Below are 27,108 nucleotides of genomic sequence, written 5' to 3'. Positions count from 1 at the left end.
GATGTTTATATAAACGGAAAATGACATTTTGAATATGGTCAAAACCTTTAGATGGCATTGCCAGTATATCAACTCACTGAATATAGTAAACTTATTTTTTCCAGAGGTACATGATTACTGTCCTGCACACAGAACCTCATTACTATCACATACCAGCTTTTTAAAGTAAAATGTGTATAAACTTTTCAGATGTGTTTGTTGCATAAGAACCTGCCTCATCAGATTCTGATTTCTAATGTTCATTTGTAAGTGTACTGCACCCTTAGAGGTTCTTTAGGAGTAAGATCAGAATAAAGAGAATGGTGCCTTCAGCTACTTAACCTAATTTACTGTGGGACATTCTATATTCTAAACTGGAAGGCATATAGAAATAAAAAAAACCCATAAAATTACAAGACTGACATTTCTTTTCCTAGGGCTGTGAACAATTCAAATTATGGTTGGAGAGCCCTGAGACTATTAGCACGGAGAAGCCCTCACTTCTTCCAGCCAACCAACCAGCAATTTAAAAGTTTGCCAGAGTATCTCGAAAACATGGTAATAAAGCTAGCAAAGGAATTACCAGTAAGTAATATCCATCAGCGTTTTCATAGTGTTTAGTTGTTATCTTACTTAAAAGTACTATCGCTAAGAAGCTGAATTTACAGTTCATCGTATGGGAAAAAAACCACCTACAAACCTTCACATTTAAGAATAAGGAAAAATGCATTTTGGTATACATTTGTAGGAGTACATAAATTGATAAATTTTTTATAAAGCATGTAATTTAATTCTAAAGCTCACAGTATTTTGGTTAAATTTTAGTTATCTCACCTGTAAACTCAGACATGAATTTCTCCTGTCTGCCAGTGTATTGTCTTTATCAAACAGGATCTATTACGGGTAGCAGTAGGCACCTTGACCTTTCTACTCTGTTCTCTTTTCCAATACAATTTTCTCATTGTATTACTGCAATATGGTAAAACTATCCTGCAGAATTTCCCAATTTTTAAGGACCTGGTTGCTTCCCTAGTTTTCTCTAGTCCATTGTTACTATACACTAGATGTTTGCAAATCCTCTTTCATCTTCCCATACTCCTTAGTGGCTCCCTTTTTCCCAGGTGTGGGGGAAGAGGAGTCTTTCCCATCCACTCCTTCTCCAGGCTAACACCATCCCGCATTCGTGATCCTTACCAGACATTCACATGTAACGTGCTCAAGGATAAAGTTCTGGGCCCTGTATGTGGAATCTCAGCCACTCATGTCTAAACCAGTAGTATCCCCCAGTTATTTTACAAGCTGGCATTCTTTTAAACTTTCTTCTTCCTCATTTTAGCCTCCTTCTGAAGAAATAAAAACAGGTGAGGATGAAGATGAGGAAGATAATGATGCTTTACTGAAGGAAAATGAAAGTAAGAATTGAATTTTCTTGGCTATTTTACAAAATTGGAAAAGATTGGGGTTCTTTGTTGAGAGGTACGTTATTTGATCTACTTCTCAACTTCTAACATTTATCTCAGCTGTTTCTTATAGTGAGGAATTTTAAACATTGCTTGACAACTTCTAAAATATTACACTTTATGCAATAAAATTTAGAAGTGATGGGAAGGGAAGTATTTACATTTGAAGGCGACTCACCTGTTAATGGAGGGGGGCAGTTAGCTGCTTTTCAGGGGAGGCCTTCATTATTAAAATAAAGGCAACAGCTTTCATTTTAAAAGTACTGCTACCTAGTGATCATGTCTGTTAGAACAATATTTACCCCATGGAAAATACAGAAAGGAATTATTCTACTTCTAAAATAAAGCTTATGAAAGGTGATTAATAGTTCAGTGGCCCTGTATCTTCCCAGTTCTGTTGTATATTTTGAACTGTACATGTCCTCACACTCTGTACATAATTCACATCTCCTGTGTTTCCTAGGCCCTGATGTTCGACGAGACAAACCTGTAACAGGGGAACAAATAGAGGTGTTTGCCAGTAAACTAGGCGAGCAATGGAAGATCCTGGCTCCCTACTTGGAAATGAAAGACTCGGAAATTAGACAAATTGAGTGTGACAGCGAAGACATGAAGATGAGAGCTAAGCAGCTACTGGTCGCCTGGCAAGATCAGGAGGGAGTACATGCAACACCTGAGAATCTGATGAACGCACTGAATAAGTCCGGATTAAGTGACCTTGCAGAAAGTCTAACTAATGACAATGAGACAAATAGTTAGCTTCTTTCTTGTTTTTTTTTTTTTTATTAAAACTGTGATAAGATTTTGTTACCAAGCAGCATTTGATAAGAGGTCCAATGGTTTTGGTAAACAATAAACATTTTTATAACAGTTGTTGTACAGTTGCCTGGTGCTCCAAGAATAACAGAATGTGTATTGGCTCTTGATAACTGATCTCGGGGTTTCAGGAGAAGGGAATAAGCTCGGAAAGTGGACTAAATAAAGTGACTTCAAGGTCACATATTTTTGTTAAAATATAATGAAGTCACTAAGCAATCTTTAGGGAGCATGGTGTTTCCTAAGATACACCATGCCAACTGCGTTTCCTACATGCCATTAGTAGTTACAAAATATAACTTGCTCTTCTGGAAATCCCAGAATGACTTTCTGAAATCATATGACTACTCTAGTCTTATTTTTGCTTTAAAGCAGAGGATCAGCAAACAATAGCCCATTTCCCACTTATTTTTACAAGTAAAATTTTAGCAGCACACAACTCTGCTGACTTAAGTACAGCTCTGTTTATGCTACAACAGCGTAAGTTAGTTATGTCAAAGATATGGTCTGCAAAACTGGAAATATTTACTGTCCACCCCACCCACTACAGAAAATGTTTGCCAGCCCCCAACTTTAGGATTTTTTAGACTTCATCCTATTTCTTCTAAGTCCTTAAAATAGGGATGCATACTCCCAGGACTGATGTGAAGTTTGAGATGTAGGTAAAAGCAATCTATAAACAGCAAAGCACTATGTAATAATGGCTGGAAACAGTACCATCTACTTTTCTTGTTCCCACTAAAGTGTAATTATAGGGCTCTAACATTAGGGCATTATTAGGGCATTATTGTTTTGTATCCTGAAAGCCTACTACGTGGATATTCTACCATAAATGTTCTTGCTTGGGCGTAACCTCACTGGCTAGTCAACAGTGATACACCACAGCTCTAACAGCAGAAGGGCCTCAGTGCTCATGGCACAGCATAGAAGCACACTCAGGAATCAACATTTTCTCAACCACTTTCCCTTCTCAAAGAACTTATATGCAAGGCTGAACTCTAAAACAGCCTTACTTAAAATTTAAAACACAGTATAGGTCCAATTTCTTTAAAAAAAAATCTTTGGAATAATGCTTATTTGGATCAAATAAAATGAAATCAATTTTTATAAGGAATTACAATTTTAAATTTTAATTCCATTCAAGGCATATACTTTGTTCTAAACCTACCTCATCTATCTACCAACTACAGCATCCTGCAAATCAGAAATTAGAATTCTAATTATATGCAAGGCTGAACTCTAATTGCTAAATTTATGTCCTCAGAATTGTTCAGACCAAGTAAGACTGAATAACAAAGTCAGAGTCACAAGCATCATAACATATCTAAGAATCATTACACTTCTTAGGGTCTCCTCCTCCCCATTCTAATCTGCACTTCCACCAAGGCAAAGGGAGTAATGATTACCAGTAACTACCATTTAGCTGAAGAAGCTACATACAAATAAGTTTCCCCAAAATCATTTTATCCCCTAGCGTTCTCAGATATTATCACATTGTTCAAAGTTGAGAGGAAAATGGCCACTATTCTCTAGGAATCTAATAGTTACCAGTGCTGTGCTCTGCAGAGCATGAAGACAGCATAAGTATAAGCATAAGATTTCATGATAATCCCCAAACTTCATTTTATATACCTCACTCAAAATCAGAGACAAATAGCTAATCTCCTATCCTTTGTCTAGCAATCAAGGCCCTTGAAACAAAGGTGAGGAATTAATTAGAATGTATTAAAATATAAGAAACCTACCACACTGAAACATCACTTACTCTTGGCAATTTCACCATCACTTTAAAAATCATTGCTGTTATTCAATTCTGAGATAAGACATTAAGATTTTGGGACTAGACGAGAGTAAAGACATCAACTGAGCCAAAGAAAAGAGACCAATAAACATCGTTGCATTCAGCATCCAAAGAACTCCATTAATTTTACAACTTTATATTTCTTTTAAACAGAACATAATGTGAGAAGGCAGAAGAGAACATTTTTAAATGGATGCTTAACAGTAGAATAAAACTAACCACGTGCAGCAACTGCTTGCTATTAAATACACCTAAACAAGCCAAGCTCCAACACTCAGACAAAAGACTTGAGGTCAGAAGCTGTTAGTCCCTCTTTTTTTTTTTTTTTTTTTATTAAATATCCTCATTTTCTAAAAATAAGCAACCAGAGCTTGTCAACGTTTTTTAAGGTTGATTACTACAAAACCATTGCCAAGTTAAATATACAAACCATAGTACATCAGAGAGACACAATAATGAATGTATAATCAAATGTACTATTACTGATCACAATTTATTTTAAAGTCATGAAAAGCCAGCAACAGTCAGGCTGGACAAATACTTGATTGTACCCATGTTTCCATGGGTGTGGGCAGCAGCACTGAGTAACACAATGAGAGCAACACTTCCTTTCCACCTTCCTGGCAAAATTTTTGTTAGATAAGGCAAAGGATGGGCAGCTATGAATCACTGGTGGTTGAACCATGCAAGAACAACAACAACAAAAAGAGTAATAGGTGTGCAATAAACATCTGATTGCTGAATCCTGGGCTGAAAAGGCAGGGGGAAAAAATTTATCACAGAAGGTAATGGCTGAAAAGCATTTCAAATCAGAATTTTTAAAGATTAATGCAAGAAATAAGCTTTTTTTTAATGTCTTCCTGCAACCTTTGTACAGGGCAACACAGTCCCAAAGGCAATTTCCTTTTTTCTGTAATTTTTTTAGGTTGATCCAGAGTGGCCTGCTTTACCCTCTTTTGTTCCACATGAGAGGGACACATAACACCACCTAAATATCTTCCTCTACAGCTCTGGATTATAGAAATTATCAACAAATAACATTTATTTCACACCTAAACATAAATAGCTAAAATGAAGATTACTGTTCACTTTCCTCCTCCATTATTTCAACTCTGCGAGGCCCATAGAGTAAAACATATGCTATGTGCCAGTCTCCACCACCAGAAAGCCGTAAGATATCCTCTGGTGTCACGATGCTGACCTTGTCATCATCAAATTTAATCCATTCATCTAAAGAGCAAGAGAAGAAAATGAAATTAATATTTTATTACATGGTTTTCTCAGTTCCATTCCAAAAAAGGTACTGAGTAATTTTATTATGCACAGCAGTATTCCATCTGCCATACTAATGGTTTTCAAAGTGTGATCCAGATGCCACTCAGGTTTTCAAAACCATTTCAGGGGTACCATGAAGGTCACAATTTTTTCTATCACCACTAGAGCATTATTTGCCTTTATCCACTCATTCTTTCAAGTGTGCTTTGGAATTTTCCAGAAGAAACAGGATGTGTGATAAAGCAAGAGACTAAATGCAGAAACAGGAGGATCCAGCTGTCTCCTAATAAGCCAGACAAAGCAGGCCTACAAAAACAAATCAATACTATTTCTTGCTGTTTTTTTGTTTTTGGAAAATACTGTTATCTTTGTTACTTATGTGGTATGTAATGGGTTTATTACTGCCAGTTTCCAATGAGTTAATTTCTGAATTTTAATTTCTATTATAGTAAATATTAAAGAGAATCTTCAAACAAAAGCTCTTTGTGGATCTCAACAATTAAGAATGTAAAGAGGTTCTGACACTAAAAAGTTTGAAAACCGCTGTGCTATAAAATTTGTACTAAACTGCTAAAATAATTAACAATTGGGGAAACAAAACAAAACAAAACAAACCAGAAACAAAAAGCAGAATCCTTACCTTGTTTCCTTTTCACCCATGATACATAATGGCCAGAAGAGCTAGACCTTCCCTGATGTGTTAACACTGCTTGTAAGTCATAGTATCCACAATTATTGGAGCCAATGTCTAAAGAAAGATGTAAATCCCACAATATTAGACAATGAAGAGATGTAGCAAGCAAGAAGTCTGAAGGTTAGCCTATTATTAGAATTCAATAAGATACTACAGTTCAAAGTTAAGGATTTATGGAAGGTATTTTAAGAAGTATGGTATTCACAGAACTATAAAGACTGATTTTTACTGCATGTCTAATTTAAGGTAACGTATTTTAAGAAATCTTTCTTTTTAAAAAAAGCATGATATCCAAAAAAAAAGGTAAGTTTGTCAAGACAGTAATTTTACCTTAAACACACAAAAACACACACACAGAGTAACTCAATTGAAATGATTTTTTTTCCACTTACCATCAGCAAAAGAAAAAGGCTCATATTTAACTTCTTTCTGGGGACTACTCTTTTTGTCACTCTGAAGGGAAAAAATTTAATTTTAAATCATGACACTGGAAATAAATTTTGTATTCTCAGTAAGTATTCATTTCCACAAATATTTACTGGCTACAATGCAAAACACTACCTTACAAAATTACTAAAACGATATAACTATAGTTAAAACTATAAACCAAAAGGAGCTACACTTAACATACAGTCTTGTATGCACAGTAACAGACCCTCTGATTCTATGACAAACCATGAGCTGCTAAACCTATCGCATACCAGTGAATATAGCAGTACAGATAAACAGCTCTCTAGGGTAGGAAAGGAAAACCCAACTCTATATTTTTACCAAAATACTATCATAAACCACAAAGGATTTTAAAAAAAACCAAAAAACAAAAAAGTACCACAACGAAACAAAAGTCAAATTACTGCAAAAAACGTTAAACCTACTAAGACACAGCCACCTGCTCAAATGAAATGAGTACTGAAAGAGACAGGACTTACTATTTTAGACAAAGATTTTTGGTGGGAATTCCCTGCCTCAACCCAGTTCAGTTTAATATAAAAATATTAAACTTATCTAGGCATATGGACACAAAGTTATTAAAAACTATAATGGTGATGAACACAATGCAAGTAGATTAAAGACAGCTGGAGTGACAAGTTAAAGGCTCCGACAACAAAAAAATGGCAATTAAGTCAACGAAGACAACCACTCCTTTCTGTCTTAAAATTTCACACCTAGGGCAACCATAGAAAAAGGTATACAGAGAAAAATATTTTTTTAAAAAAATTGAAGATAATAAAAAAAAAAAAATTGAAGATAAGTCAAATTAGATTTCTATTATATGTTCAAGTAAACCTACAAGGCAATGGGGAGAAGTGAAAAACAGAAGAGAAAGCAAAATATAACAGATTAAACTAACAAACCAAGTTATATTAAATGTAAATGGTCTAAATATACCAATAAAAGATATAACAGTATATTAAAAAACATGACCAACTCTATGCTGTATATAAGAAGAAACTCTTCAAATATAGTAATATAGGCAAATTTAAAATAAAAGAATACAGAAAGACATCATGCAAACATTAACAGAAACAAGGCAGCATTGACAATATTAATATCAGAAAAGTAAACTTCAGAATAAAGAAAATTACCAAGGACAGAGAGGGACATTGCATAATATAAAAAGGTCACTCCACCAAGAATACTTAGCAATCTTAAAGATGTATACACCAAATAAAAGAATTACAAAACATGCAAAGCAAAAGCTGACAGAACTGAATGGAGAAACACATAAAAGTCACAATTTTAGCTTCCTCACTCATCTCATAAAAACTAATAGAACAACTAGACAGAAAAACAGCATCGTTATAGAACATGCAAGACCACCATCAACCAACTGGATCTAATCAAGATCTATAGAAAATTCATTCCATTCAACAACAGTAGAATAGAATTTTCCCCCCCAAGTACCCATGGAACATATACCAAGATAGAGCACATCCTAAGCCATAAAGCAAACTTGAACAAATTTAAAGGAATCTAAATCACACAATTGCTTTCTCTTACAATGAAATCAAACTAGAAGCAGTAACAGCAAGATAATAAATTTCCAAATGTTTGGAAACTAAACCAGACACTTATGAATAATCCAAGGTCGAAGAGAAGTCTTAAGGGAGATTTTTTAAAAATACTAGGAGCCGAGAGGTGCCTGGGTGGCTCAGCTGGGTAAGCAGCTCAGGTCCCGATCCATGCCCCACACAGGGCACCCTGATTCGGGAAGTCTGCTTCTTCCTCTACGTCAGCCCCACCTCAGCCCCTGCACATGCTCTCTCTTTAGTTCTTATGCCCTCTGTAATAAATCAGTAAAACCCTTTAAAAAAAAAAGGAACAGAATGAAAATGCAAATACAATGTAACAATTGATAGGACACAGCGAAAGCACTGCTGAGACAAATTTTAATAGCACTAAATAAATACATTAGGGGAAAGTTTGAAGTAAAAAACCTAAGCTCTCACAATTTAAGAACCTAGAAAAAAGAAAACAAAATAAAACCCAAACAAGCAGAAGAAGAGTAGAGATCATTAATATTACAGAAAAACAGAGACAAATCCATTTAGCCAGTTCTTTGAAAAGATCATAAAACTGACAATCCTCTAACAAAACTGACAAAGGAAAAAGAAAAAAAGACAAATTACTAGTATCAGGAATGAAACAGAGGACAAATATATCTTTACAGACCCTGTAGACATCAAAAATAAATAAACAGGGCGCCTGGGTGGCTCAGTGGGTTAAAGCCTCTGCCTTCGGCTCAGGTCATGATCCCAGGATACTGGGATAGAGCCTCACATCGGGCTCTCTGCTCAGCAGGGAGCCTGCTTCCTCCTCTCTCTGCCTGCTTCTCTGCCTACTTGTAATCTCTGTCTAATGAATAAATAAAATCTTTAAATAAATAAATAAATAACTACAAGGAACAACTACAACACAAAATTGACAAGCTAGATAAAATGGATCAATTCAAGAAAACAAAGTGACCAAAACAAACCTAATACAAAACACATCATTTGAATAGCCCATAACTACAAAGGAAGGTAAATATTTAATTCAAAAATGTCTGGGAGGGGCACCTGGCTCAGTGGGTTAAAGTCTCAGCCTTCAGTTCAGGTCATGATCCCAGGGTCCTGGGATCGAGCCCCATATCGGGATCTCTGCTCAGTGACCCGCCTCCCCCAACCGCCTGCCTCTCTACCTACCTGTGATCTCTGTCAAATAAGTAAGTAAATAAATAAATAAAATATTTTTTTAAAAAAAGTCTGGGGGAAAAAATCTCCAGGCTTTTTCACGAATGTTCTACCAAATCTTTAAAAAAAAGAATTAGGGCGCCTGGGTGGCTCAGTGCGTTAAGCCACTGCCTTCGGCTCAGGTCATGATCTCAGGGTCCTGGGATCGAGGCCCGCATCAGGCTCTCTGCTCAGCAGGAAGCCTGCTTCCTCCTCTCTCTCTCTGCCTGCCTCTCTGCCTACTTGTAATCTCTGTCAAATAAATAAATAAAATCTTAAAAAAATAATAATAATAATAAATAAATAAATAAATAAAACAATTAAACTAATTCTACACAATCTCTTTCAAAAAATAAAAGAGGTAAAAAAGAAACAATAAACCAATTCAGCAAAGGAGAGGATACGAGATCAATATACAATAATCAATTACAAATCAAAGGAGAGGATACGAGATCAATACACAATAATCAATTACAAATAATCCCAAAATGAAATTAAGCAATGCCACTTACTCAAACATCAAAAAAGAATAAAATACTTAAGAATAATGTTAGCCAAAGTACAAGATTTATAGACTATAAACTGTAAGACATGTTGAGAAAAATTAATGAACATGCAAATAAATACAAAGACATATCAAATTCATGGACTGCCAAGACTTAATGCTGTTAAAATAGGAATTCTTCCCAAATTGATCTACAGATTCAATGCAATCCCATCAAAATTCCAACTGTTTTTTTTTTGAAGTAACAGACACGCTGATCCTAAAATTATAGACATACAAAAGATTCATAAAGCCAAAACAATCTTGAAAAGAAGAAAAGCTTAAAGTGTCAGACTTTGTTGCATCCTTACTGCAAAATTATAGTAATCAAGACTGTGGTACTGGCATAAGGAAAGACACAAAGACCTGTGAAATAAAACTGAGATTCCAGCAATATATGTATCTATAGTGAACTGATTCTTTTTACAAGGGCCCCAACACCATTCAGTGGGGAAAGAACAGGCTACTCACACACAATGGAATGAATGTGGATATGTACCTCACCCCACATACAAAAATTAACCCAGAATGGATCAAAAACCTAAATGGGAAGAACTAAAACTAAAAAACTCTTAAAAGAGAAACAGATATACATCTTTGCCTTTTACTAGGCAATGGTTTCTTAGATATGACACCAAAAGCAAGAACCACCAAAGAAAACAATACACTGGATTACCTAAAATGAAAAACTTTTCCTTTGCAAAAGACCCTTAAGAAGATGAAAAGACATGGGGCACCTGGGTGGCTCAGTGGTTAAAGCCGCTGCCTTCAGCTCAGGTCATGATCTCAGAGTCCTGGGATCGAGCCCCGCATCGGGCTCTATGCTCCGTGGGGAGCCTGCTTCCTCCTCTCTCTCTGCCTGCCTCTCTGCCTACTTGTGATCTCGGTCTATCAAATAAATAAAACCTTAAAAAAAAAAAAAAGATGAAAAGACAAAGACAAAGGCAAGGAGAATATATATGAAAGCCATGTATCTGACAAAGGATTAGTATTTATAATATAAAGAACTCTCAAAATTTAAGAGTGAAAAATAGAAAAAAAAAAGAATATAAAGAAATATTTCACCAAAGAGGATACACAGATGGCAAATAAACACATGAAGACACACTGAACATCATTAGCCATTAGGAAAAAGCAAATTAAAAACCACAATGATAAATCACTGCAAACCTAACCAAATGGCTAAAATAAATACTGACACCACCAAATTCTAGCAAGAATGTACAACGTGGATCAGTCATATACTGCTAATGAGCATCTAAAATGGTATAGTCCCTATGGAAAATCTTTGACACTTTCTTCAGAAATAAAATGTAGAGGGGCGCCTGGGTGGCTTAGTGGGTTGAGGCCTCTGCTTTCAGCTCAGGTCATGGTCTCAGAGTCCTGGGATCGAGCCCCGCGTCTGCTTAGTGGGAAGCCTGCTTCCTCCTCTCTCTGCCTGCCTCTCTGCCTACTTGTGATCTCTGTCAAATGAATAAAATCTTAAAAAAAAAAAAAAAAATTAAATGTACAACTACCATGCTATCTAGCATTTTACTACTGGGTATGTATTCCCAGAGAAATGAAAGGTTATGTTTACACTAAACCTGGTACATGAGGGGTGCCTGAGTGGCTATGTCGATTAAATGTCTGCCTTCAGCTCAGGTCATGATCCCAGAGTCCTGGGATTGAGCCCCGCATCGGGCTTCCTGCTCAGACCGGAGTTTGCTTCTCCCTCTCTGCCCCTACCCCTGGCTCAGGCTCCCAAATAAAAAATAATCTTTTCTAAAAAGGGTACCTGAATACTTACAGTAGCTTTATGCAAAATAAATGAAACTAGAAAGAATCCAGCTCTCCTTCAACAGCTGAATGATTAAGCAAGATATGGTATATGCATACCATGGAATACTCCTCAGCAACAAAAAAGGACCTGCTGCTATACAAAATGACCTGGGCTAATTTTCTGAGAATTACGTATGCTGAGAAAAAAATCCCAAAGGTTACATACTATATGATTTCATTTATACAGTGTTATATATATAAAATATATATAGAAAATGGATATATATATTATATATATATATAATGGATATATAGATATAGATATACAGATACGCCATTTCATATCTTAAAATGACGCAACTATAGAAATGGAGAACAGCGCAACTATAGAAATGGAGAACAGATGAGCAGTTGCTAGGAATTGAGGAGGCCGCAGGGGCCAAAGGAAAGTGGGTGTGGCTACTAAGGGGCAGTATGTGGAATCTTTGTAGGGATGGGAATGTACTGTATCTAGACTGCATCAAAGTTAATGTCCAAATCATGATACTGTATTACTGTTTTGCAAGATATTACCATAGGGTAAACTTGGTAAAAGATATCTGAATCTCTACTTTTTCTTTTTAAATATTTATTTATTTGACAGAGAGAGAGAACATGTGCACAAGAAGGGGGAGTGGCAGGCAGAGGGAGAAGAAGCAGGGAGCTGAGCAGGGAGCCCAATGCAGGGCTCAAGGGCAGGACCCTGAGATCATGACCTGAGTTGAGGGTGGTCACTTAACTAACTGAGCCACCCAGGTACCCCTCTTCATATTATTTCTTATAAATGCATGTGATTCCACAATTATCTCGAAATAAAGTTTAATGTTTTTTAAAAAAGCATTTAACACACACACCCAGCAACTGCTGAAGAATATAAATATATATAGTATCACACTGGAAATATTTCTAGTTTCCAGAAAGATCTTTTTCACCGTGGGGGGGAAAAAATCCAACATGGTTCAGCTATACCCTAAAGTAATACAACTTATTAAAGTTTCCTAAGGTTGTGATTTTAGCAGTTACAGGCAGGCATACAATCAGCACTTGTTAAAAGATACAATTTATCACACCTGTCAGAATGGCTAAAATTAACTACACAAAACAACAGCTGTTGGTAAGGATGCAGAGAAAGGGGAACCTGTCTTGCACTGCTGGTGGGAAGCCACTCTGGAAAACAGTATCGAAGTTCCTTAAAAAGTTAAAAATAGAAATACCTTACAATTCAGTAATTGCACAATTAGGTATTTACCAAAAGAATACAAAAAGATTCTATTTGAAGGGGTACATACATCCTGATGTTGACAGCAGCATTATCAACAATAGTCAAACTATGGGAAGAGCCCAAATGTCTACTGGATAAAGATATGTGTACATACACCGCACGCACGCGCACGGGAATATTACTCAACCATCAAAAAAGAAGGACATCCTGCCATTTGCAATGACGTGAATGGAGCTAGAGTGTATTACACTAAGTGAAATGAGTCAATCAAAAAAAGACAAACACCATTATGATCTCACTCATGTGGAATTTAAGAAACAAAACGGATAAACAGAGGGGGAGGGAGGAAAAAAAGAGAGAAACAAACCATAAAAGACTCTTACAGAACCATAGAGAACAAAGTGAGGGTTGATGAAGGGAGGCAGGTGGGAGATGGACTAGATGATGATGGGCATTAAGAAGAGCACTTGTTATGATGACCACTGGGTGTTATATACAAGTGATGAATCACTGAATTCTACTCCTGAAACCAATACTGCACTCTATGTTAACTAACCTGAATTTAAATAAAAATTAAAAGATACACTTATTTAACTATAGGCATAGATGAGCCAATATTCTACACCACTAAGTCCATCTAAAAATAGAGGTAACTCCATGACTTACAAGGGAAACAGTAAAATACACTGAAAATACTAGGCAAGATTTTATGTGAAATGCTCTGAGGAGATACATATAAAAGGAATACAGGTTACAGATTACAGGAGAAAAGAAAATATTAAGCTTACTCTACCATAAGGGGCCTATTTACCATAACTAGAGTCCTTTTTCTTACACCAAAATACACCTAAAACTTTGTGTATGTGCTAAGTAAACTACAGGTTCATCCATCTTTACTAAGAGATTAACAAATTTCAGACATTAACAAGGTAACTGCTGAATATTAATTAAAGACTGAACTATTAAGATGAGAAAATCATCAAAAAGAACCTACTGTCTTTGGCTGCTGATTCACTTTTTTATCTTCTAGATCCTTGAATTTTGATCGAAAAGAGACCATTTTCTCCTGAAGTTCTGGGGTACACAGTTCATACACATCCAACATAAGAGGAAATTTTACATCCTATATACAAAAAGAAAAAATATGTGTCAACACCCTTATAAAAGTAGTTATTTAAAATATCTTCATGCTTTTACAGTAGTACTTTCACAATTCAAATGAAGTTGAAAATAAAATTTATTAAAAAATCACTTGGAAATCTATGCAGCTGAAAACATCATAGTGCCTATTTTCAAAATTTCCATGCCTAATGTGGGGATTGAATTTACAACTCTAAGATCAAGAGTCGCACGCTCTACTGACTGAGCTAACCAGGCACCTCCTGGTCCTAACTTTTTAAGATTAAAAAAATTTGTTTAGCTTTTTTTCCAATTAAACCCATGACTCTGACCACAGAAGAGTTACCAAAACATACATGACAAAAGAAGCATTTCAGAAATACAGCACATCAGCCTCTGTGAAAATAATGGATACCTACAACTAAAAATGGAATCAATTTACAAATGGGGGTCACTTAATGACTTTCTGTAATGTGAAATACACCTTTACACAGAAATAAGTGATACGGTTCAATAACTAATATTAATACATAAAGTTGGGGTGCCTGGGTGGCCCAGTGGGTTAAAGCCTCTGCTTTCGGCTCAGGTCATGATCCTAGGGTTCTGGGATCGAGCCCCACATCAGGCTCTCTGCTCAGCGGGGAGCCTGCTTCCCCCTCTCTGTCTCCGCCTGCCTCTCTGCCTACTTGTGATCTCTGTCAAAAAAATAAATAAAATCTTTAAAAAAAAATACATAAAGTTAACAGTATTAAATATTCTAAATACATTTAACCTTATTGTATAATAGTAAGTGTATCTGATATTGTATTATGAATTTTAGCTCAGGAGGTTGGGATTACATTTACCTCTCCCAGGGACCATGGAGTGTGGATATGTAGCAGAGCGACAGCTCTACAAAACAGTTACATCATAAGGTTGGCTCTTACTCAAGAAACTACAATTATTGCACTAGAGAATGCAGCATGCCTTCTTCCCCACACTCCACTCCTCCAAATCTGCTGGGTCAGTATCTGTGGAGTTGAGGATATGCTCAAGAGCAGTATTTCTGGGGAGTGGAAGGCATCCATGAGAACTAATTGGGAATCTTTTGAACAATTTTTAGGACCTCAGGCCCTACCTAATCAAACACTAGGGGTGGGCTAGTGGTGAAAGTCAGGCATGTATATGCTTAAAAATAAAAAGGATGGGGCGCCTGGGTGGGTTAGTCAGTTACTCATCTGTCTTCAACTCAGGTCATGATCCCAGGGTCCTGGGATCAAGTCCAGCATCGGCTCACTGCTCGGTGGGGAGTCTGCTTCTCTCTCTGCCTCCTGCTCTCCCTGCTTGTGTGTGCTCACTCTCTAACAAATAAGTAAAATCTTAAAGAAAAAAAAAGAACCACTTGTCTATTGTTAATAACTTCCATACTTAGAATATTTCAAAGAAAGTTTCTCCCTAAAGGAAGAAAGAAATCTATTGTGAATTAGGGATTGCTGTCAAAGAATTACAATGTTTATTATACTGAAGTTCATTACTAACCTTAAGAACTTTAGCATTCACAGATTCCTTCTCTTTATAAAAAAATCGAACCATCTGAATAGTCAAGTAAGCAGGTAGTCGGCTGATCTTAGACTGAGGGAAAAAAAATGCAAGAAATCCTGTCACATGCAAATACAATACAAGTTTTTAATGCCTTGGTTTGGCAAAAACAAAGACTGGGTAAAATTTATTAGAAATTTTTCATCAAAATGGATTTAATTTCAAAAGGAATGCACAACTTACAGATTTTATATATAAAGCATTTCTTTGCAATGTTGGAGACTGTTTAGTGATTTCTTCCTGAAGTCGCTAAAAAAAGAACATAACAGGAGACCAAACATTTTTAGTTTTAAAGAATATTTTTCTGCAATATAGAATCACACTTTTTTTCCTCAAGTAAGCTCTATACCCAAAGTGGGGCTTGAACTGATGACCTCAAGAATCAAGAGTCAATGCCAGCAAGGTACCCTTAGAAGCACACTCTTAGTTCTTTTAAAAATTAGTATTCCTTAATAGACAACATACATAGATGAATTCATACCACTGAAAAATAATTTCAATGAAGTCTATGTAGGAAAGTTTTTAGATATGAGTCAGTTCTTAAAAGGTATCAATTTATACTGGTGTGAACTCCTCAGAATGTAAATAATGTTTGATGTTTTAAATTGTAACACAAATGTTGCTCAAATTCTGAGTTTACAATGTATTTTATATAACATAAAAAAGCCTTTATGGCTTCTGCCTATATACAGATTATCAGAATACTCATACAGAAGGACAATTATGAGAAGGTAGGAAACCCCTGTTCTTTATTCTTTATGTATAAAAGCCTTCTAGAAGCAATTATTCTCAAATGAGAAAAGTTACACAGGAAACCTGTTAATCTAACAAATGTGGAAAAGACTTTAGCCACTATACATATCTTAACCATTGTGTCTGCCTTTCCATTTTTTATAGCCTGTGTGACACTCAACAAGACAGTTATCCCCTCTGGGCATCATATGGAAATGATGATAATACCTATATCATAGTGCTATTGTTAGAACTACATAAGTTAGGTACATGTAAAAAAAACACAGACAACTATTTGGCATATATTCTATATTCAACAGACATAAGCTAGCTACTATTTCTAATTTTTAAAAAAGCACTACTAATGTGCTCTGCTTTGTAAGAACATTAATACACAAGAAATTAGAGTTAAAAATTTACTGTTAATGTTCACTGTAAGCACGTTACTTGTATAAAAAATTAATTTTTAAAAATTACTAATCTCATTATAAAAGGAATCACTGTGTACCTTTTTAACATTTAATCAAGTCTGTTTGGCAACAAAAAGGTAAAGAAATATGGAGTCAAATCACTCTAGAATAATTGAAACCAATGATGATAATGCATCTAAACAGTGGGAAAGATAACAACTCATAAATACATGCTTCTCAAGAACATGTATCTGGTGTGATGTTACTCATCAGGTAAGCTACACATATTATCGATCCAATCCACTATCCAATCACTACCAATCCACTATCACCTAGAAGTTCCAAGTATATCTAGTTTTCTTCTGGGATTTTATAAAATTATGAAGAAAAGTATCATCCTGGAGAGTCCCTGCCCAAACATTCCATTCTATACTCTCCAATTACACTTATGCTTCTTGTTTTGATGTCCTGAAACTTGCACATTATAACCTGCTATAGTACTCTTAGTGATTAGCTATTATTAAGCTTTTAAAGTGAACTTCTCTTAAAAGTATGCCTCACTACAGTCCCCCTCAGTATCACAGGGCAGAGAATATTACTTTCTATTTGCCTCTTATGTCTGCATTTACCAACCACTCCCCTAATTGATCTTACCCTGAACTGTAGATGGGAACTCCCTAATGACAAATTATCGTTTATCAATGCAATCCCTGCCCCAATTCATTGCCTATCCTTCAAAACATGTACATATTTCCCAAACCATATCATAGTACTAAATTCACAAGCCAAACTTTTATATTTTATCAATCTGCTCATCAGAGTGCATTCTATAGTATGAAAATGGGGTAAGAGTGCTAACTGGAGAATCAGAGAATCAAGTTCTAGACCCAGCTCTACCACAAAGCAATGAAGTCACTTACATTCCAGGGCCTCAACTGCAATACTGGTAAAAGGCAGATGGCCCACGTGGCCTAATTTACACAGTACGATCCCAGTTTATACCTTGTCATTACTAATAAACCCTCATTAAATACTCTCAGAGGCCTCCTGCAATGCTTTTGTTTGACCTAACAATACACAACCTTGTGTTATGTGTGTTTCTATTTAATGACAATTCATGGTCTTCATAGCCAACTATACTATAACTCATCCCTAAATGAAGCTTATCCAACATTTTCTCCTTAAGGCTTATCTAAATAAACATTCACACAGAGCCTTCTTGGGCTTAGAACACTAGACAGCACTTCAGCGATACGGCTGAAGGACTATTTTAAATAGCACATCACCAATAAAAAGCAAAAGATTGAAAAAAAAATGCAGGTACTAAAATTACTATAAAAGGACACTTGTTAACAGTATGAACTGAAACAAGAAAGCAAAGCATCACCTTTTTGGAGCTCAGGTGAGACTGTCTGGCAACCCAAAATTTTTGCCAGTCAGAGCAGGTCTACAAATGACCATGAAAGCACCCAAGTACTGATGTTAAGAGTTACAAATAGGGGCGCCTGGGTGGCTCAGTGGGTTAATGCCTCTGCCTTCGGCTCGGGTCATGATCCTAGGGTTCTGGGATCGAGCCCCGCATCAGGCTCTCTGCTCCGCAGGGAACCTGCTTTCTCCCCTCTCTCTCTCTGCCTGCCTCTCTGCCTACTTGTGATTTCTCTCTGTCAAATAAATAAAATCTTTAAAAAAAGAAAAAAAAAAAAAGAGTTACAAATACATTTTAGCAAGTAAGTGCATCTGCAAATACAGAATCCATTTATAATGAGGATCAACTGTAACTGATCTTACCAATTTAAGTCCAGTAAAAAGATACTTGACTTCTTGATTGATAAAACAGCTAAGCTGAAGCTGATTTTCCTTTCCTTTAGTGACCTCTTCTTCTTCAGATTCTGTACATTTCATGCTTTGAGAAATAAGATAAGGAATATCCCAACAGGTAATCAATCTGCTATAATATAATAAATTATATGTTGAACATAATAAATTATCCTCTTGCTATTAAAATTAATAGCATCAATATTTGCAAATGATATCTGATACAGGGGGAGTATCCAAAATATATAAAGAACTTATACAACCCGAAAATAATAATTCAATTTAAAAATGGGCAGAAGATATAAAGAGAATTAGACATTTCTCCAAAGACACAGAGAAGGCCAACACATGAAAAGATGCTCAATGTCACTCATCATCAGAGAAATGAAAATCAAAACCACAATGTCACCTCACACTTTATCAGAATAGCTAAAATCAAAAACATGAAAAACAAATGCTGGGGTCACTGTGTGGCTAGCTGTAAACATCCGACTCTTGATTTCATCTTAGGTGGATCTTGGAGTTGAGAGATTGACCCCCACGTCAGGCTCTGCACTGGACATGGAGCCTACTTAAGATTGTCCCTCCCCCCACCCCACTCGCTCTCTCCCTCTGAGGGGGGCCAGAAAATCAAGTGTTGGCGAGGAAAAGGAACTCTCATACACATCTGTGGGTGGGAATGCAAACTGGTGCTGCCACTATGGAAAACAGTATGGAGTTTCCTCAAATAATTAAAAATAGAACGCCTTGGGGTACCTGGGTGGCTCAGTGGGTTAAGGCCTCTGTCTTTGACTCAGGTCATGATCCCGGGGTCCTGGGATGGAGCCCCGCATCAGGCTTACTGCTCAGCAGGGAACCTGCTTCCTCCTCTCTCTCTGCCTGCCTCTCTGCCTAATTGTGATCTTGTCTGTCAAATAAATAAATAAAATCTTTTCAGTAGGCATCAGGGAAATACAAATCAAAACCACAATGAGATATCACCTCACACCAGTCAGAATGACTAAAATCAACAAGTCAGGAAATGACAGATGCTGGCGAGGATGCGGAGAAAGGGGAACCCTCCTACACTGTTGGTGGGAATGCAAGCTGGTGCAACCACTCTGGAAAACAGCATGGAGGTTCCTCAAAATGTTGAAAATAGAACTGCCCTATGACCCAGCAATTGCACTACTGCGTATTTACCCTAAAGATACAAACGTAGTGATCCAAAGGGGCACATGCACCCGAATGTTTATAGCAGCAATGTCCACAATAGCCAAACTATGGAAAGAACCTAGATGTCCATCAACAGATGAATGGATCAAGAAGATGTGGTATATATACACAATGGAATACTATGCAGCCATCAAAAGAAACGAAATCTTGCCATTTGCGACAACATGGATGGAACTAGAGTGTATCATGCTTAGCGAAATAAGTCAAGCAGAGAAAGACAACTATCATATGATCTCCCTGATATGAGGAAGTGGTGATGCAACATGGGGGCTTAAGTGGGTAGGAGAAGAATCAATGAAACAAGATGGGATTGGGAGGGAGACAAACCATAAGTGACTCTTAATCTCACAAAACAAAGTGAGGGTTGCTGGGGGCAGGGGGGTTGGGAGAGGGGGTTGGGGTTATGGACATTGGGGAGGGTATGTGCTTTGGTGAGTGCTGTGAAGTGTGTAAACCTGGCGATTCACAGACCTGTACCCCTGGGGATTAAAATACATGTGTATAAAAAAAATTTTTTTAAATAAATAAATAAATAAAATCTTTAATAAAAAAAAAAACCCCCTCAAAAAATTAAAAATAAAACTACCATTTAATCCAGTAATTCCACTACTAGGTATTTGCACAAAGAATACAAAAACCTACTTTGAAAAGACATATGTACCCTTGTGTTTATTGCAGTATTATTTACCATAGCCAAATTATGGAAGCAACCCAACTATCCATCAATAGATGAATGGATAAAGAGGATGTGGGAAGTATCTACAATGGAATATTATTCAGCCATTAAAAAAGAATGAAATCTTGCTATTTACAACAACATAGATGGATCAAAGGTGTATAATAAAAGTGAAGTAAGTCAGTCAGAGTAAGAAATACTATTATTTCACTCTCAACAAGAATAAACGAGGTGGGTGAGGGTCTGGATGAAACAGGTGATAGGGGTTAATGAGCACTGAGTAATGTAGAGAATTGTTGCATCACTGTATCATACATCTGAAACCAATTTAACACTGTATATTAATTATACTGAAATTTTAAAAATAGCATTATCCACTGGTATTTTAAACATTTTGTTTTCCCACATTTGTTTCAACATACTTTAAAGTGCTTCATGCACTTAATATTAGTAATGAATAATAAAAGTAATAAAAGGATAAACTAAACAAATGTAAGTTGGTACTTATACAGTCTTAAAATGGTTTTAACACAAAAATATATAAAAAGAGGGGCGCCTGGCTGGCTCAATGGGTTAAAGCCTCTGCCTTCGGCTCAGGTCATGATCCCAGGGTCCTGGGATCGAGCCCCACATCGGGCTCTCTGCTCAGTGGGGAGCCTGCTTCCTCTTCTCTCTCTCTGCCTGCCTCTCTGCCTACTTGTGATCTCTGTCAAATAAATAAATAAAATCTTAAAAAAAAAAAAAAAAAAAAATATATATATATATATATATATAAAAAGAAATCTAAGTTTCCACCCATGACCTAGAAAATAGTCCTTCCCTGAATTCATGAATTCATGTTTTATGAATTAGTTCAATCTTATATATATAATCTGGCTGATATACTCTGTCTCATACAATAAAAAATTAATTTCCTATAAAGTGAATTAATGAGGCAGACTCTGCTAAAGATATTCTTAGGAAAAAAATAATATCCTTAAAGTGTACATTTATCTAACTTTAGGATTACTCTGATGGGGTATTTTTCCAAATTCCTAAGTTTCATTATATCTTTTAGGCATAAAAGCCTCTGAGGAATTTATCTATATACCCCACCCACCACTCCAATGAGTCGACAAGGCTACTGGTACCAATTTACTTCTAGTAAGTTATGAGTACATCTCTACAAATCTTGGCTCATAAGGATACGTAGTTTCAAATTCAACTCCGAAGAACTGATCAATTAAGCTTTTCTTTTTAGAAGGTGTCACTGCTGATGCAGATGAAGAATCTGTCTGCAAAAATTAAAATGAAATAAAAATTCTAATTTTTCTTTATATAAGTACTAATGTATATTTTCCCCACACAATCCAGTTTAGTAAATACATATTTAGGCTTTTAAAAATGTAATGCCTTTCTGGGAAATCCTTCTACTGTTCAGAAAACACTACCAAAAGACTATAGATGCTCGGTAATATCAATTAAGTTTAATAAATAATACAATGCATTCAAGTGTCAAATGCAAGCTTTCAAATTCTAACTACAGGCTGAGCATCCAAAGTATTCAAATACATGTCTATTAGGATAAATTTATTTCAAGCTTTTGGCGTGGAGGGAGTATAATTATCAAGGTATAATGAAAATCTATAATCACAAACATGTCAATTACCTCTTTAACAGAATCATCCTCTATGGCTTCCAATTTCTGTTGCAATACTCGCATCATTTGTATCCAACATTCATTAGCATCCTGTAATTTAAAAAATGACAAAGTAAATAATCCTGGCTGTTGATAATGTTTTATCTATAAAATCCTTCCAAAAGAATTACTGGTTCCTTAGGGAAGGGGAAGAAAGCGGTTTTTTATTTAAAAATATTAAGTCAAACTAGATTATTATACGATCTTCAGAACAATGAGGAATTCCAAAATATTCATTTATTCAAGAGATGTTTACTGAGCTCTTCCTTATGCTAACTACATAAGGACACAGGAATAAACAGCAGTAACCAAAACAGAAAACGTTCTCAATGGGAACATAAACAAAATATAACAAATTCACCTAAAGAAAAGAGTTATGAATTTAAAAAGCAGTATGAATAAAATAATAAAAATAACAATTAAAAAAGCAATATGGGAAAAGAAACTGATGAAGGGAAAGAAGTGTGCTATTTTCAATAGGCGCATCAAGGAAATGTCTGTGATGCCTTGACATTTTAGCCATGAGACCTGAGTGAGGTGAGGAAGCAAGCCATGCACTATCTGAGAGCCAAAGAAATAAGAGCAAAGACCCTGCATAAAGATGGTACTGGAGGGTTTAAAAAAGTAAGTAGGAAGCCAGTGTGTTTGAGAGTCAAGTAAGCAAGAGAGAGAGTGGCACACGAGAGCTCAGACAGAGACACAGGACCTCGATTATTCAGGACTAGGACAGAAAATCACTAGGAGGTAACAAACAAGGGACCAAGATAACCCTATTTACATTTTATAGACTCTGGAGACTATGTAGAGAAGCACTGCGGGACAAAAACAGAAGCAAGATAATAGTTAACAGACCACTCCAGCCAAGAAATGAGGATGATGTGAACCACAGAGGACTTGAAAATTGGAGCATGTTTGGAAATACAAATAAACACAGTAAGTGTACAACACCTAAGTTTTACATTTACAAAATGAAAACCACAGAACCTTGCCCTGTTTACCTGTTGAAGATATTGGCCTTGTTCACCCTTCTCTGCAAATTGTGGAAAAGCCATGTGCAAAAACTGCAGTAGAATAATAGGTGGAATACTAGAAGAAGTTTTATCCATGGAATCAAACAAATCTCTAAGGGCTTAAAAACAAAGCAAACACTGCTTTAATATGTAATATTTAATACTTAATATGACATATGTAATACATGTTACTGTATATTAATTCCAGATTAATACAAACAAAAACTGCTGAGTAATATTTTTAAGTATATCTACTACTTCTGTAGTTGTCAAATTCACAATAAGAAAAAGATTTGTTTGGGGACACCTGGGTTGCTCAGTAGCTAAACGTCTGCCTTTGGCTCAGGTCATGATCCCAGGGTCCTGGAATCCAGCACCACATTGGGCTCCCTGCTCAGCAGTAAGCCTGCTTCTCCCTCTCCTACTCCCCCTGCCTGTGTTCCCTCTCTTGCTGTTTCTCGCTCTCTGTCAAATAAATAAATAAATAAATAAAATTTTTTAAAATTTGTTTTTAAATCTTGAAGAACTGACCAGACTTTATAATGTAATGACTAACTATAAACAACTTCTGAGTCCTACCCCTCAGGCTCTCTCTACTTGCCAGGCTTTGTCTTCCCAAACAAAGCAGGACATATTCATTCACTAGAGCAAACACATAACCTCTGTCTAGAGATCAAACAGGCTAATGTTACTGTTCTGGTACTATGCCATTATCAGGTCATCAGGTCACCACTCTCAACCTACCTCCTATTAAGCCTGTACTTGGTTCCCATCTACTCAACTCCTAAATTTTAAAATCTGTTAAACATACCTCATGACTCTCTTGATAGCTAAAAACCAAAATTAATTTGCCTTCTTCAAAATCTTTCCTCCACCATCCTCTCTCACCTTCATAAATCTCATGGTCAGTCACAGCCCTGCTCTGGGAGTTGAGAATACTTTTCCTCTGCTGACTTCCTAGCTATTACACCTTGCCTTTACTTCAAGTACAGCAAAATTCTAGTCTAGCCTCTCCTGACTTGTTTTATTAATATGTGAAATGTTATCTACCATTATGATATAAATGGAAGACCCACAAATACTATATACTATATCTCAGCACAAAGCCAGTGTTTAATAAAATGTTCCCAAATAAGACAACTAAACATGGTGTTTAAAATATTCTGGGGGTACTCCTCAGTGGCTCAGTCAGTTAAGCATCTGCCAATGGCTCTGGTCATGATCCCAGTTTCCTGGGATCAAGTTCCGCATCAGGGTCCCTGCTTAATGGAGAGTCTGCTTCTCCATCTCCCTCTGCTGCTCCCCCTGCTTGTGTGCATGTGTGCTGACAAATAAATAAAATCTTTTTAAAAACTTTTGGGAGGAGGGATAGCTAAAATCCTATTATCACTACCAATCTAATGTTTCTTAAAATAGAAAAGCCCAAATTGTAGTAACACTTTAAGGTACACATTACTCAAAATAAAAAATGATTTAAGATTTAATGTATACCATAAACAGCATCTCAAAGTACTTCATTAGTTTGAAATAAAAAAGTCAAAAATGCACTCACTGTACATTAAGAGACTAGGTGGACATGACAACTAAATGCAAATCAATATGTGATCCTAAACTGGATCCCAAAGCAAAATAGAAAAACAACTTTATAATGGGCAATATTGGGTCAACTGACAAAATTTAAGTCATTTGTATTTTAGAGTACTTTCTCCATGTTAAACTCCTACCTAGACTTTGAAAAATGGTGATTGTCTTGTGGTTATGAATGTCCTTTTTCTTGGGAAATACACACTAAAGTATTCAGGAATAAGACAGGATGTCTGTACCTTACTCTCAAATGGCTCAGAAAAAAAGAACACTGTTACAGAGAATGATGAACCAGCTGTGAAAAAAAGTTTGTAATTGGTGAATTCTTGGAACTGTTCTTTGTGCTAATTTTAAATTTAGCACAGAATAAAATTTAAAAATGAAGAACAGTATCTTTCATCCCTTCACTACAAGACTCATAGGATACTGGAGAAGTTGCTGCCATTCCGAGTTACTCTCAGATACACAAGCAATCAAGTAAACTAGGTATAAGTGATCCTATTTTTCTCATTAAAAACCTCATTTCAACAAATAAATCTACTTTCAGGGAAAAAAAGGTCAAAGGAAAATCTCTAACTCCAAATGACACAAAGAAACCTACTATTTATAGTATTACGAATGAACAGCTGACCACAATGAGATACCACTTCACACCCCTAGGCTGGCTATAATCAAAGACAGACAATACCAAGTATTATTAAGAGAAATTGGAACCCTCATTCATGGGAGAAATATAAAATGATGCCAACTGCTTTGGAAAACAGGCTGGCAGTTCCTCAAAAAGTTAAATATAGTTACCATATGACCCAGCAATTCCACTCCCAGATATGCACCCAAGAGAAATAAAAACATTATGTCCATAGGAAAGTTTGTAAAAATTTTCAGCAATACTTGTAATAGTCAAAAAGTGGAAACCACCCAAATGTCTACCAGGGATGGAAGGACAAATGGAATGTGATATATCCCTACAATGGACTCTTACTCAGCAATTAAAAGGAAAAAAAGTAATAATACATACTAAAATGTCAATGAACCTTGAAAACATTCTAAGTGAAAGAAGCCAGTCAAAAAAGACCACATACTATATAATTCCATTTATGTCAAAAGTTCAGAATAGGTAAATATACCGAGACTGACAGTAGATTAATGGTTGCACATCGCTAAATGTTATAGTTTCTTTTTCAAGACCACAAAAACATTCTAAAATTGTGGTAATGGCTGCACAGCTCCGCATATACTAAAAGACACTGAATTACACACTTAAGTGGGTGAACTTTATGGGATGTGAATTTTATCTCCATAAAGCTGTTACCCTTGGGGCACCTGGGTAGCTCAGTGGGTTAAGCCTCTGCCTTCGACTCAGGTCATGATCCCAGGGTCCTGGGATCAAGCCCCACATCAGGCTCTCTGCTCAGCGGGGAGCCTGCTTCCTCCTCTCTCTCTGCCTGCCTCTCTGCCTACTTGTGATCTCTGTCAAATAAATAAATAAAATAAAATTAAATTAAATTAAAAAAAAAGCTGTTACCCTCTACCCCAAAAAAGGCACGGCTATAAAAATACCCTACACCAACCTAACCTAATGATTTGAGAGTATTCATTTTTAAAACCAGCCCAGAACAAATGGGGACAAAATATATGGTCTCATGTAATGAAGAAATAAGTTATTTCTATCCTTTAAGAATTTGTTTCTCCTCATACTTCATACTATTTCCTTACACTAACACCCACTAAGACGCTCTCTTATAATGACTGTATCAACTACAATAAAACCTCTCTCTGTATATGCCCAGATATATATTTTACTAATAGAACCTAAAGCCAAAATTAATTTTAATCCAAAAAATCCAGACTATTTTTCAGAAAAAACAGACATCATTGGTTTATAATTTGAATAATAAAATGGGTCCTTAAGTTGCTTAACACTAAGTATAAGTACTCCAGTTTTCACTGAGATGATGTTTTACAAAATATCTTTTGTAAACTGAAAGTTACTAAACGAACTGAGTGAAAAGTAACATTTCTTGTATACTACACTGTCCTATTAGAAAGGCATATATTTAAGATACTGACCTGCAGTAATATACTGTGCTGAAGCCATTTCCCCTGAAGCTCTCAAGGCACCTGCATACCTGGGAACATTAAGGCAGAATTAAATAGGATTCCATTCACTCTAAAACTCAAAAGGGAAGAAATTAATTAAAAGAGTTTATAATGACACCCTCAACTGCAACTTAATCTGAGTTGTTTCCATCTTTTATCTTCTTTCCTTCTGGTCTTATTCCTATAACCATTATATGGGCAAAAAAGGAACACTAGGAAAAAAGGGAATTTAGATGAATGAAGCCTACTTGAAATTCTTTATCCTAACTTATTTAAAAAAAAATTTTTTCCTGAAAACAATGTGAAACAAAAAAGTACACTCTTAATGTCCATTATTACAAAGAAAATAAAACACACTTTCAGAAATAAGAAAAAAACCTTAGGTCAA

At 36.0% G+C, this 27,108-nt stretch overlaps 2 protein-coding genes across 5 annotated transcripts in view; one reads left to right on the top strand and one right to left on the bottom strand.

The window, feature by feature from the left end:
• Nucleotides 1-2,309, top strand: part of THOC1 (THO complex 1) — a 53,402-nt gene extending 51,093 nt beyond the window's left edge. The window contains exons 19-21 of the mRNA XM_044243310.1: nt 417-564; nt 1,316-1,391; nt 1,903-2,309. Of these exons, the coding sequence (XP_044099245.1) occupies nt 417-564; nt 1,316-1,391; nt 1,903-2,198 (520 nt within the window). The 3' untranslated portion in view covers nt 2,199-2,309. The remainder of the gene's footprint in view (nt 1-416; nt 565-1,315; nt 1,392-1,902) is intronic.
• USP14 (ubiquitin specific peptidase 14) overlaps nt 2,200-27,108 on the bottom strand; it is a 51,758-nt gene continuing 26,849 nt past the window's right edge. For all 4 annotated transcript variants that reach the window (XM_044243312.1, XM_044243313.1, XM_044243314.1 and 1 more), the window contains 11 exons: nt 26,691-26,749; nt 23,025-23,155; nt 21,997-22,077; nt 21,537-21,622; nt 18,431-18,545; nt 15,684-15,749; nt 15,441-15,533; nt 13,798-13,926; nt 6,418-6,478; nt 5,972-6,079; nt 2,200-5,286 (listed from right to left, as the gene is read on the bottom strand). In XM_044243312.1, the coding sequence (XP_044099247.1) occupies nt 5,135-5,286; nt 5,972-6,079; nt 6,418-6,478; nt 13,798-13,926; nt 15,441-15,533; nt 15,684-15,749; nt 18,431-18,545; nt 21,537-21,622; nt 21,997-22,077; nt 23,025-23,155; nt 26,691-26,749 (1,081 nt within the window). In that variant the 3' untranslated portion in view covers nt 2,200-5,134. The remainder of the gene's footprint in view (nt 5,287-5,971; nt 6,080-6,417; nt 6,479-13,797; nt 13,927-15,440; nt 15,534-15,683; nt 15,750-18,430; nt 18,546-21,536; nt 21,623-21,996; nt 22,078-23,024; nt 23,156-26,690; nt 26,750-27,108) is intronic.

The sequence above is a fragment of the Neovison vison genome, chromosome 3, assembly GCF_020171115.1.
Source record: "Neovison vison isolate M4711 chromosome 3, ASM_NN_V1, whole genome shotgun sequence".
NCBI lineage: Eukaryota > Metazoa > Chordata > Mammalia > Carnivora > Mustelidae > Neogale > Neogale vison.
The sequence above is the reverse complement of the archived record's forward strand: the minus strand, read 5'-3'. Positions and strand labels throughout refer to the sequence as shown.